At 44.2% G+C, this 14,095-nt stretch overlaps 1 protein-coding gene across 7 annotated transcripts in view; it reads left to right on the top strand.

Moving 5' to 3' along the window:
• The window catches only part of Mta3 (metastasis associated 1 family member 3), a 118,122-nt gene that overhangs the window by 52,432 nt on the left and 51,595 nt on the right, over nt 1–14,095 (top strand). For all 7 annotated transcript variants that reach the window (XM_057766379.1, XM_057766368.1, XM_057766323.1 and 4 more), the window contains one exon: nt 966–1,065. In XM_057766379.1, the coding sequence (XP_057622362.1) occupies nt 966–1,065 (100 nt within the window). The remainder of the gene's footprint in view (nt 1–965; nt 1,066–14,095) is intronic.

Below are 14,095 nucleotides of genomic sequence, written 5' to 3'. Positions count from 1 at the left end.
AATGCCCCTTTTAGATTTGCTTGTATTTAAGTCTAAGGGGCGTTTTCTTGATTAATGGTTGATATGGTAAGGCCCAGCCCACTGTGAGCAGGGCCACCCCTAAACATAAGAGAAGACAAGCTGAGCGAGCCATGGAGAGCATGGCCACCCCTAAACATAAGAGAAGACAAGCTGAGCAAGCCATGGAGAGCATGGCCACCCCTAAACATAAGAGAAGACAAGCTGAGCAAGCCATGGAGAGCATGGCCACCCCTAAACATAAGAGAAGACAAGCTGAGCAAGCCATGGAGAGCATGGCCACCCCTAAACATAAGAGAAGACAAGCTGAGCAAGCCATGGAGAGCATGGCCACCCCTAAACATAAGAGAAGACAAGCTGAGCAAGCCATGGAGAGCATGGCCACCCCTAAACATAAGAGAAGACAAGCTGAGCAAGCCATGGAGAGCATGGCCACCCCTAAACATAAGAGAAGACAAGCTGAGCAAGCCATGGAGAGCAGGGCCACCCCTAAACATAAGAGAAGACAAGCTGAGTGAGCCATGGAGAGTGTGCCAGTAAGCAGCACCTTCCATGATCTCCGTTCAGTCCCCGCTTCCAGTGTCTTGCCTTGACTTTCCTCAGCGATGGACTGTGGTCTGGGACATGTGAGATAAACCCTTCCCTCTCCAAGCCTCTTTTGTTGGTGGTGTTTTCCCAGCCCTAGAAAACACCCTAGGACAGAGGGGCTAGGATGGCTCAGTGGTTAAGAGCACTTGCTGCTCCTGCAGAGAACACCGGTTCCCAGCACCCTCATGGCACTCAGTTCCAAGAGATCTAGCATCCCCCTCTGGCCTCCTCCAGCAGTGGACATGCACATGGTGCTCTTACCTGCATGCAGGCAAACTCTCATACCACAAGATAAATAAGTATGGTCACCTTTTATTGAAGAAGTAACTTACTGTTCTCCTCTGTGTTTGGCTCCTCAGTGCTGTTGGGACGTTTGCCCGCGCCCTGGATTGCAGCAGCTCCGTGAGGCAGCCCAGCTTGCATATGAGTGCAGCTGCGGCCTCCCGAGACATCACCTTGGTAAGATGCCTTTTACCATTTTAAGGTTATTCTTTTGCTGCTTGCGTAATTATAAGCCATGCGAAGGATGCTGGGTTCTCAGAGCTCTCTGACGGTTGGCCCCGCACTACTAAGCTGATTCAGGCTGGTTGATTAGCTGGGCTTCTGAATCACCTCTTGTTTGTGAGCTGGGACCAGGAAGAAGCGCTAAGGAATAGAGTGGGGGAAAGTTGTACCAAGATGGTCCTCACCATTCTGATATGCTGCTGCTTCTCGCGTGTGCTTTTCTCTGTTCATTTACTCGGCTGTAGGTCACTCACTGTATTTTATTCCTTTTTATAAATAAGAGATCACTGTTGTTATCATTATTGAGACTATTGCTGTGGTAACTATGTGTTGCTTTTGAGGTGAATTTTTAATAATTTTTAGTGCACAAATAATGGGTTTTATTATGGCATTTTCATACATATTTTATTTTGCTTGTATTCAAGCATTTCAAACACACACACAATCATATATATAATTTTTTGAGACAAGGCCTCACATAGCCAAGGCTGGCCTTGACCTCACTGTGTCGATGAGAATGGCCCTCAAACTCTGATCCTCCCACTTCTACCTCTGCTGGGATTACTGGTTTGTTGTGGGTTTTATTGTTCTTTTTTTTTTTTTTTCGGGTTTTTCGAGACAGGGTTTCTCTGTGGTTTTGGAGCCTGTCCTGGAACTAGCTCTTGTAGACCAGGCTGCTCGAACTCACAGAGATCCGCCTGCCTCTGCCTCCCGAGTGCTGGGATTAAAGGCGTGCGCCACCACCGCCCGGCTTTTATTGTTTTTTTATGTTGTTTAATGTTTTATTGTGTCGTGAGTGTGTGGCACATGTGACGGTATGCATATGTCTGTCGTGGGTTTGGTTGGAGAGGTCAGAGGACGACTTTGACTAAGTATAACTAAGCCTCTCACTTGGCGTTCCTCTGCCTGTTTGACATGGGGAAGCTCTGTAGCTTCGGCCGGCACTGAACTCTGTCCTCCCATTTTGGCCCATCACTACTGGGAACTGGCATGTAACATGATGGCAGGCTAGAATGATGTTTAAAGAAAGTTTTGGTTTTTTTCCTATCAATGCCCAATCTTTCTTCCAAAATAAGTTTGTATTTTGGTTGTTTACAACTTGAAGACTCTTTTATCATAGAAACAGAGTACAATTTTGTACCTCCAAAATTGTTTTTTTTTTTAAAGAAGAGTTTTTTAAAATGTTTTATGTGTATGGGTGTTTTGCCTGCATGTATTTCTATGTGCCATGTTTATGCAGTGCCCATTTCTACCAGAAGAGGGCGTCAGATCCTCTGGAACTGGCATTACAGAAAGGTGTGCGCCTCACGTGAGTGCTGGGAATCAAACCTGGATCCTCTTGTGCTCATACTTCGTTGCTCAGGTTTAAGAATGCCTTGAACTCTGGGCTCAGAGAACCTCTTGCCTCTGCCTCTGCACCTGGCTCCTATTATTCATGTTCTATTACACTTATAAACACTTTTCTTCGCTGTTTCTCATAATTTCATATTGTAAATTTCCCAACATCTTTTGCCAACTCTTGTACAATTATTTTCTGCTACAGCTGGTATTGATTGGAGCGCTGCTTCCCAGGTAACTTTAGAAGGTAGCCATGTATTGCAAAATCATTCTGCACACCAAGATGGAAATTCGTAACCCCAAATGCAGTCACAGTGTGATCGGCACTTTGTGTGTGTGTGTGTGTGTGTGTGTGTGTGTGTGTGTGTGTGTGTGTGTGTGTGTACGTGGTGGTCAGAGGACAGCTTGACATTAACAGCTTTCTGGTATTTCCTCCATCTCTGTGGAATTCAGAGCCATCAGGCTTAGCAGCAAACACCTTTACTCCTGGACCATCTCAGTGTTTCCACATAGTTTATTTTGTTGCTTTGTTTGTTGTTGAATAGCTCCACGTAGTAAGCACTGACTGATAAGCCAAATCTCCTGGATGTTGTTTGTAGCAGATTTGAGTTTATCTGGTGTGCAGCTTTTTCGTCCAATCTCCCCCTGGGTTTCCCTGATCTGTGAAGCATAAGCCATGCTTTCCTGTCTGCCTTCTTTGGTGATGATATGGTTGGTGCTGATGGGATTGAACTGAGCCTCACATGTGCTGGGCATGTCTGCTATTGCTGACAACAAATGTTTTCTCTTAATATTTTAAAAGCCTGGGATCCCCCCCCCCCCACATTGCATGTTCTTGCTTTGTATAGATGGAGCGTTATCTGTAGCCAGTCCTTTGTTGTTTAATGCCATTCTTAGGAAAGCGTGCTTATAAAACTAGACATCTGCTCCTATGGCTCTGGCAGGTTCTCTCTGCCCTGACCGAGGATCCAGAGTGAGAAAGTCAATCCCTGACCAGGACTGAGCTGTGTGGCAGTTGGTGATTGGGGCTGATTTGCTGGGTGGTGGTCTGCAGGGTGAGCAATTGTGTCACATACGTGATCTTGTGAAGTCACAGTAAATCTGTGTCCCATTGCTGGTGGCCTCAAGGGGATTTGTCCAGGAAGAGGGTATAGAGTTCAGTGAAGGCTCTTCATTATATATATATTATGTTATATAATATCACAGCAGTATATGTACGTTTTCTCCTTTGAGCTGCAGTCTTGCTGTGTTGCTCAGGGCAACTTGAAACTTTTGGGCTCAAGACAGCCATCCTGCCTCAGCCTTCAGAGTCATCAAGATGTTAGGTGATGCCACCATGCCTAGCTGAGGACTGTTTATAAAAAGGCTCCCTTTAAAGACCCTTATTGTACACATCTGTGTGTTTACAGAAGGCCTACTTGTACTTATTGTGTGTGTGATGTGTGGGTGTGTATGCCGTGACACTTGTGTGACATAAGTCAGATGACCTCCTATCCTCCTGCTTCCACCCTCATGTGCTGGAATTCCAGGTATTTGCCACTGTATAACAGGTTTAATGCTTGCCTACCATGTGCCTTTTAAGAAGATGCCCTCCGACTTCCCAGTGTTTCCATCCCTTTGTTTTGTTTACTTTTGTTAGTTGTTTGAAAATCACCTTTATATCACAAACCAAAATTGCCGGAATAATTCAGGATAAGTAAATTTATCTGTTCAGAGACAGAGTCTTGTAATGTGGCCCTGGCTGGCTTGAACTCAGTCTGTAGACCAAACAGGCCTTGAACTCACAGAGATCCACTTGTCCCTGCTTCTGCCGTCACAGACACACCAGCTCATTACTGTAATAATTTTTCTGTTTTTAAACAGAAGTGGACTTGGAGGCCCAGGCAGTTGTGGGCTGTCAGGTTGAATCCTATTCATTCTTGTCTCTACCAAGTCCTCTCCTGTTCCAGCAGGTTCCCTTTCTACCCACCTTCTGCCTCCACTTCATTAGAATGCCTGGGCTGGGTCTTCCTGGGTTAGATATGCTTGAAGATGTAGGGGTGTGTGTGAGAGACAGACGGACAGAATGACACGTGGAGAGATAAAGAGAGATGGGGGTAGAGAGACAGACAGACCTCCTGTTAAAACTGCTGTAGCTTTGGGCTCACTTAGAATCTTACAGTCCTGGGGATTTATGTACAAATTGAGTGGGCCGGGTTAAAACTGGTGCTTCAACTATGGGTTCAGAGTTTGGGGATTGCTTGCCAGAAGGGATGTGTGAAAGGTTCAGAGTGGCCTTTCACTGTCGATTTCCCCTGGGAATTTTATGTGGGGACAACCTACAGAAGGCTTTTAGCATTCATGGACCGTCTGTGAATCAGTAATATTTTGGGGGCTGTTGTGGCGTAAATGAACGGCAGATGGAAATTATAATAAAATATTTAGCTTTAATTAGGGAAAGACTCACAGAACCGAAGTTCCAGCGGAGAACAGGAAAGTAGAACGGGCGGCTGGGAGCCCGCAATCTTTATAAGTAAGAAATATCCTCGGGGGACCCCGCCCCCTGCTAGCAAGGTGATTGGCTGGGTCTCCCCTACAGGGGGCAGGTAATTAATTGTACATGCCTGAGTCTGACTTCCTCATTTTGAGGTCTGTTATGAATGCAGCTAAACTGCAAGTTTCAAGTGTTGCTAATCCAAGATTTCTATTGCTAAATGATACAGAAGTCCCTGGGCATGGTGGTTTACCCCTGCCTGCGGTTCCAGCTCTTGGGAGGTAGAGGCAGGCAGATCAAGAATTCAAAGTCAGTTATGAGACAGTCTCAAAACTCAAAAACAAAAGAGAAACCCTGTCTCGAAAAACCAAAAAACAAAACAAAACAAAACAAAAAACCCACAGCCTGGTGGTGGCAATGCCTGGCTTTAATTCCAGCATTCACAGAACAGAGGCAGGCGGATTTCTGAGTTCACGGCCAGCCTGGTGTACAGAGAGTTCCAGGACAGCCAGAACTACCCAGAGAAACCTTGTCTTGAAAAACCAAAACCAGACAAATTCAAAACAAAACAAAAAGTCCAAAACAAACCAAAATACACTGAACTCATGGATGTTTCATACATGTCTCTTATTTCATGAAATAGATAGTATTTTCTATACTATGCAGGGAGAGAGCATCAATTAGAAATACTGACACAGCTGGTCCCCTCTCCTCCACAGCCCCTCACTTGAGGAATGGTCAGTATTACAGTCAAACCATGCCTTTCTGTTGTGGGAACATTGTGGCGGTCTCACACAAAGAAAGATAGCTGTGAAGTCACCAGGCCTTGCGGCCATGGCGCCAGTGTTATATGTGACATGTATACAGTCTGACCTGTACTGAAACATCGCTGGGCTTTTGTGACTGGAACTGGCACAGTACCAGCCTACTCCTCCCTGAGTTTGTGGTGGCCACAAGGCCACTCCGTGGTCTGCAGAGCGTCGTCAGCATTGTTAGTGACCTGCTGTCTCGCTCCTGGAGAAGCACAGCTCTGGCTTTACTTTCCTGCCTGGACTCTGGAAGCTAAGTAATTGGGTGAATTTTTGAGTAGTTGCATTGAAAATCCGGTATTGTACAGGTGATGAGCCCAGGCCCCAGGATGGTAAATGAACTGCACAAGGACTTGTCCCTTCGGGTTGGTGCTGGCAGGACTAGACAAGGCTTTCTGGTGGCAGGTCTGGACGGAGGAAGGCTGGCTGTGCTGGTTAGTGAGAGATGGATTCAGATACAGGGGCAGCTGAAACGCAGCTGATCTAAAAGTGCACCTCCTTCCTGGCTCCCATCCTGTGAGTTCATAGTACCATTTAATCGTATTTATGACAACATACAAGTCCCCAGTATACCTTCCTCTCTCCAGACTCCTGGTGTCCTCAGGACTCCTGACAGTTTCCTGGCTTTGATTTTTTTTGTTATTGTTGGTTTTTTGCTGTTATTGTTGTTTCTTTTTGATTGAATCTCACTGTGCAGTTCTGGCTGGCCTGGAACTCACAGTGGTCCACCTGCCTCATGCTTCCAAGTGCTGGGGTTAAAGGTGTGCGCCGCCACACCTGGCTTGTCCTGGGCCTTTGTTTGTGATTCTCTGTCTCTCTCTCTCCTTCTCACCCTCCCTTCTTCTAGTGAACACTCACTTCTCACATACCAGCATTTTAAACTATCTGTCGGTCAGTGCCTGTGCCTGTCCCTCTTCACTGCTGACTGGCACCGAGCACCGTGCCTGTTAGCTCATGAGCTCACTTAGAATCTGGGACTGACTCTGGTAGTTTCCGTTTTCGGATGAGACAGGCCTGCTCCTTTGTTTCACCAAGTTAGTAGATTTGTTTTAGTTTTTCATGGCAGGGTTTCTCCCTGTAGCCCTGGCTGCCCTGGAACTCGCTCTGTGGAGCAGGCTGAGCTTGCACTAACACACTTGAACTCCCTAAGTGCTGCCCAGGAACATTATGTACACACATGCAGACACCAGAGGAGAACATCAACTATCCTACCCTATTGCTGTCCACCTTATTCCCTTGAGACAGAGTCTCCTTATGATCTGGGTTGGCAGCCGGCCAGGCCTAGCAATTTTCCTGTCTATTCACTCAGTGCTGGGATTGCAAGTGTGTGCGAAGCCATCCGTACCTGACTTCTTAAAAGTTCAGGTACTTGCACGACAAGTGCTGGTACTTCCTCTGAGCCCTCTCTTTGACTCTGGTGTTTTAGGAAATGCATGTGCACTTGTGCACATACATGTCAGATGACAACTTGGGAAGTTAATTCAGATTGTCAGGCTTGGTGGCAAATGCCTTTACACACTGAACCCAGTTGCTGCCCCCATGATGGAGGAGGGTCATCTGTCTATGTGTTACTTTCATAGGTTAATAAAGAAACTACCTTGGCCCTTTGATAGGACAGAAAATTAGGTAGGTGGAGTAGACAGAACAGAATGCTGGGAAGAAGGGAAGTGAGGTCAGATGCCATGGAGCCAGCTGCCAGGTCAGACATGCTGAATCTTTCCCGGTAAGCCGCCACCTCTTGGTGCTAACAGATTATTAGAAATGGGTTAATCAAGATGTGAGAATTAGCCAATAAGAGGCTGAAACTAATGGGCCAGGCAGTGTTTAAATGAATACAGTTTGTGTGTTCTTATTTCTGGGGCTAAGCTAGCTGTGTGGGAGCTGGGCAGGACGAAAAGCAGGCCCGCTCCCCTCACTACACCCCCAAATACTGCTTGCTTGCTTGCTCGCTCCCTCCCTCCCTCCCTCCCTCCCTCCCTCCCTCCCTCTCTTTCATCTTTCTCTTCTCCCCTCCCCTCCCCTCCCCTCTCCTCTCCTCTCTTCCCTTCCTCTCTCTCCCTCCCTCCCTCTCCCCTCTCTTATTTATTTATTTTAGAAAGGTTGTAATTACCCTAGTCCAGCTTTGAACTTCCCATGTCTTGACTTCTGATTCTCCTGACCACACAGCCTGGGTGCTGGGATTAGGGTTTACATCTGCAACTGGTGTTATTTGGTGATTGGGCCCAGGGCTTTGTGCATATTCAGTGAAACATCCTACCCACTGGGCCTCTTCAGCCAGTACTTTACTTGGACACCACCATAGGAAACTTCAGAAGATCACTGCATTTAGGGAATACAGTTGAGAATTTTAATAAAGAAGTTTTGGATGTACAGATATGAGTTGGTAACAGTTTATGCTTATAATATAGAACTATGACTTTGTATTTTGGAGTCTAATACAAAGACTTCCTGTGTTCCTGTCAGGTCAGTTCCATAGCCATTACCTTTGTACCTTGACTGCTCCGTCACCTTTCTCTCTATGGTCAAGAGACAAACTTGAACAACAGATGTAAGAATCTAACTGGCTTTATTTACATTTCTAGCATTGGACAACACTTTATTCTTTTTTTTTCCTCGATAGCCCTAACATTTGTGGATATGAGACTCCTATTGAGTTTAATCAGTCGACTTTAGCAGAGGGGGCTCCATTCTGATTTGGTCTAGTCTTGTGGGGCCAACTGCAGGTACTCAGGCCAAACACAACAGCCACCTATCAAGTTTAACTACCCACAAGTTACTCAAATGGCCACCTGTCAGTTTTTAACTATACATATATTATTTCCAGACAGCTTGAATTTCAGAATGGATATTTCTTTATTACTAAGTATTTGTGCCTAAATAATAATCTCCTGTACTAACATGGTATAATATGGCACTGTGACAATGGTTTAATGAAGGGTCTTTATTCCTGTAGACCACTTGTCCAGTAATGTCCATTAAAGAAAAAGAAACAACCGTTTTCTGGCCCTAAATCTAGCTAATAGACTTTGTCATTTGTGTGGTACCCTTTAGTACTATTCTGTTGCTTAGTCTTTCTTTGTCTTTGTGTCAAGAAAAGAAATATCACACACACAAGAGAGTTTTTTTTCCGTGATAGCTTTGTGTAGACGGAAGTTCCTATCATACTCAGTTCCACATCCTTTCAGTTCCAAAGAAACACACAGAGGCTTTATTAAGTATAAACTGTTTGGCCTATTAGCCCAGGCTTATTATTAACTAGCTCTTACAACTTAAATTAACCCATAATTCTTGTCTGTGTTTAGCCATGTCACTTGGTCCCTTTTCTCAGTGAGGCATTCTCATCTTCCTTCCTCTGCTTCTGACTGGTGACTGCGTTTTGCCTTTCCTCTTCCCATAATTCTCTTAGTCTGGTTGTCCTGCCTCTACTTCCTTCCTGGCCACTGGCCAATCAATGTTTTATTAAACTAATACAAGTGACAGATCTTTACAGGGTACAGGAGCATTATCCCACAATATTTTCCCTTTTTTTCTTTTCAGAATAAGAACTCTGAATCTAATCTCCTTTGTTCAGCTTTTTTTTTTCCTGACCATTATTTATAACAACTTGTAACTAACATTGTAAACAAAGACAAACATCCTTAATCCATTTTTTGGGAATGTATATGTAGTTTCCTAGGCTATTTCCTGCTGATTGGAGGCATTGATAATTTTATGGGGACCCAAAGAAAATTTACGATTATGGTCAAGTCCTGACTGGAATATTCTTTTGAGGTTGGATCATCTCAGCCAGCAGTCTTGAAGCTGTTCTGGATGTAGAACTCGGCAACAGAGGTGCTCTGAAATGTTGGATCATCTGAGCCATCTCTTCCCATTAGAGATTTTTCAGGGGATCTTCCTCAATCAAACCGTATTTTCTTTAACCTAGAATGAATCTACAGCCTCTCATTTGCTGTGGAAACAAAAGCAAAACCTCCAAAGTAGCATATCTTTTGACTTAAATTTTTTTAAAGATTTATTTATTTATTATATATACATTATTCTCAGTACTCTGCCTGCATGTATGTCTGCTGGCCAGAAGAGGGCACCAGATCTCATTACAGATGGTTGTGAGCCACCATGTGGTTGCTGGGAATTGAACTCGGGACCTTTGGAACAGCAGGCAGTGCTCTTAACCACTGAGCCATCTCTCCAACCCTTGACTTAAACTTTGAAGTCAAGGCATTTTCAAAGTATATAGGTTGAATTAATCCAGCAGCATTTATAATCAAATATCATTTAGCAGCTGTTTCTCCTTCCTTAGCAGTCAAACAATTCAAAGATAACATAATAATATACAGTATTCAGACTCTCTCTGTATTTTCCATATTTATGTGGCCTTTTTTTCAAAAAGTTTATTTATTTTTATTTTTAAATTTTTGTTTTTTTGAGATAGGGTTTCTCTCTGTATCTTTTTGTTGCTCACTCTAGAGCAGCTTGGCCTTGAACTCAGAGATCCACCTGCCTCTGCCTCCCAAGTGCTGGCATTAAAGCTGTGTGGCACCATACCCAGCTACTCTATTTCTTTTTTTTTTTTATAGGACTTTTTCTATCTTTTCTCTCCTAAGCCTATGCATATTTTTAAACCATTTAGAGATTTTTTTAAAAAAATCTGAATCTGTCTTTACTGCTTATCTTTCTTCTGACCATGTGAGTCTTTAATCTGCTAAGCTGCATAGCTAGGATTAAAACTGCGGCTTTGGCAGATGGTTCTGCCCCATTCCTTAGCTTTCTGAGAGTCTAGCTTCGTGGTGGAGCTTTGCCATATTCCTCTGGGATAATACTCTTGTACACTGTAAAGATTTGTCACTCATATTAGTTTAATAAAACACCAATTGGTCAGTATCCAGGCAGGAAATATAGGCGGGGCAGCCAGACAAGGAGAATTATGGGAAGAGGAAAGGCAGAGATGCAGTCACCAGTCAGATATAGAAGATGAGAATGCCTCACTGAGAAAAGGTACTAAGCCATGTGGTTAAACATAAACAAGAATTGTGGGTTAATTTAAGTTGTAAGAGCTAGTTAATAATAAGGCTAAGCTAATAGGCTAAACAGTTTACAATTAATATAAGGCTGTGTGTGTTTCTTTGGGACTGAATGGATGCAGGACCGGATGTGACAGAAACTTCTGTCTATAAATGGCACCCAAACATTTCGCAAGAATTGCCACATAAAGCCTGAGAAAGCTTTAAAAAATGGGATTCGAGACTGACAAGAACAGAGTTAAGCACAGCTTCTTGGCAACTGTCTTTTCTCCAGGAGGATCTGTTACTGGCAGCAAGCAGAGGCACAGCTCCTTTAAGAGAGGCTTCCTGACTCAGCATTAGTGGCAAAAACCTTGCAGCTCTTTTAAAAAGCTCTGCCACCAGACACTTAAATGGTATTTATGTGTAGTCACTGGCAAGCTTCTTGGTGGTGGCATGGACCTTAAAACTCCACAGAGTTGTGGCAATAAACATGGCTACTGCCTCTCCAGCCCTAGCCCGTATTTCTATTTATGCTTTGCCACGTGGCTCATGACTTGTTATCTCATTTTTATTATTTTTATTGAGCTATATATTTTTCTCCACTCTACTCCCTTACTTTCCTCTCCCCTTTACCCTCTCCCATGGTCCCCATGCTCCCAGTTTACTCAGGAGATCTTGTCTTTTTCTACTTCCCATGTAGATTAGATCCATGTATGTCTCTCTTAGAGTCCTCATTGTTGTCTAGATTCTCTGTGCTTGTGAATTGTAGGCTGGTTTTCTTTGTTTAGCATATTCTTATTTGTATTTCCTTTATATGTTTTAGATTATAAGTGTTTCTCTACCAGCATGACTTTAACTAGAATATTTTGATTTATAGCATTTTCCTTATTATATGCTTCTAATTATTTCCTAATTTTATACCTTTTAATTTGAAGTATTAGTTTATTTCTGATGAAATAAAATTTATAATGTAAATTAATTCTTTGCAGAATTACAGAGGAAATGTGTATATTCCCAGTTATTCTAATATGGTTCAAATTCTATATTTTTGGAGGTAGCAAAGCAACACCTGACCCCTACCTCATAAGGCCCCTGTAGTAGGGAGCGAGCAGGCTGCTTGTTGTCCCAATCGCCCTGCTAGCTTACACCCGAAATAATCACACAGAAATTGTATTTATTTAAATCACTGTCTGGCCCATTAGCTCTAACTTCTTATTGGCTAATTTTTACACATTAATTTAACCCATTTCCACTAATCTGTGTATTGCCACCTGACTGTGGCTTATGGGCAAGATTCTAACCAGTGTCCATCTTAGGCAGGAGTTCCATGGTGTCTGCCTGACTCTGCTTTTCTTCCCAGCATTCAGTTCTGTCTACTCTGCCTACCTAAGGGCTGCCCTATCAAAAGGTCAAGGCAGTTTCATTATTCAACCAATGAAAGCAACACATAGACAGAAGAACCTCCTACACCATGCCCCCAATGCCAAGCTATAGTTTGAGTCCACCAGAGTTCACCCTAGAGAACCAGCAAGGTTATTAGGGTTACTTGCAGAGTGTGGTGACCCTGTAGCAACCACACTGGAAGGTCTGCTTCCAACATGGATGCTAGCTTCCCCAGGGCTGCATAGATGGTAGATATTCCCACCACCAGCACCCATATTTTCCCAGTCTATATATTCTACATCTCCTTGACACCAGGTACAATTAGGGTACAGTTGCATACAGCTGGCTGGGAGGTGTGACTGGATAATTGAGTCCAGGCCCCACTCTCCTCCCCACCCTCCTGTACTCAGAAGGAGCATCAGTTGTCAGCAGGTCTAGCTGTGATGAATGTCTGCACATGGCACGGCTGAACTCAGGATGCTGGCAGCAGTTGGGCTCAGAGCTCAGTCCTATACAACAGAGGGGTGTGGGAGTGTAGTGTGAGGCCATCTCACATAACCCAGGCTAGCCTGAAGCTCAGTATATATCTGAGTCTAGCCTTGACCTCTTGATCTTCCTGCCTCCTTCTCCCAAGTGCTCGGATTATCCGTCTGCACCACCATGCCCAACTGGAATTTCTTCTGAGGCTTGAAATTAGGATATATTGTATGAGAAAAGAATATTTTCAATTAAAAAGTAAATCCTTCCCTATTTTAAAAAAAGGAAATATGACCTTCTCTGTATTTTGTTCCTATCAAAACAAAAATTGCAAGTGGATGGTACACTTTTTATATATAAAAACTTTTGTTTGGATCATAGTTTCAGATTTATTCCTAAGAGTTTATATTCACCTTCTGCTCAGAGAGAAAGCTTGAGTTCAGTATGTTTTGAACTGACTTAATATCTTGAATGCTGTAATTTGTGCTGGCTTTAAAAATGTAAGGTTTTTATGAAATTGTGCCTGAGCAAATGAGTAATTAGTGTTAAACATGTGCGTGTAAGGTAGTGTTGTGCAGTGGGGGCACATGGGATTGTGCATTCCCTGGAAAGCAGAGCCTAGTAAGCTTCAGGCCACACACTGCTGTAGTGCAGGGGCAGCAGGCGGGATTGCAAAACTAGCAGAGGTGGTCCTCCCTGCAGTCTGAATGGAAGTCGCAGCCAACTGATGGGGCACACTGAAGCGCTGTCTCAGAACAGGGCCCTAACGCCCCGCATCACCCATCAATCTTGAGCTGAAACAGCTCCATCTAGACCAGCTGCGAAGGTTGGAGCACCTCCACGAATGTGGGTTCTCAAATGGCGTTGCTCACACACTGCCCCAGAATTCAGAGGCTTATCCAGTGCATGCCTCATCTCAGCCACTCAACTGCAGATCGTCTGGATTCCAGTGAACTAGACTCAGCCAAGCTACGCGCTGGGCCAGGTCCGCTCTCCTGCATCTCCTAGCTTCATATCCTCCGTGAACACAAGGCAGTAGCACAAGAGACCAAGGCCAGATGCACAAACACACACCAAAGATTGGTTGTCTCATATACCCCCCCCCCCTTCTGTTTTTGTTCTGGTTTGGTTTTTTTTGAGACAGGGTTTCTCTGTGTAGCCCTGGCTGTCCTGGAACTCACTTTGCAGACCAGGCTAGCGTTGAACTCAGAGATCCACCCTCCTTCTGCCTGGCAAGTGCTGAGATAAAAGGTGTGTGCCACCACTGCCCAGCTATGTCCTATATCTTAACATGCTGCTGGCCAAGCAAATCATGTGCCAAAAGCCCGATATCTGCGTGGGGCAGAGTAGCCTCCTGTGGAGGGAGGTCCAGGGCAGAAGGTGAAATGTTTACTGACCAACAAACCAGTTTGCCACAGCATGGTTCTATTTAGTGAACAAAAGATGAAAACCCCTCCACCGAGACTTCTTGTCAGTCTTCCTCCTAAAATACTTCTGTTTGT

Source organism: Chionomys nivalis, chromosome 1 (genome assembly GCF_950005125.1).
Source record: "Chionomys nivalis chromosome 1, mChiNiv1.1, whole genome shotgun sequence".
Taxonomy (NCBI): domain Eukaryota; kingdom Metazoa; phylum Chordata; class Mammalia; order Rodentia; family Cricetidae; genus Chionomys; species Chionomys nivalis.
The sequence above is the reverse complement of the archived record's forward strand: the minus strand, read 5'-3'. Positions and strand labels throughout refer to the sequence as shown.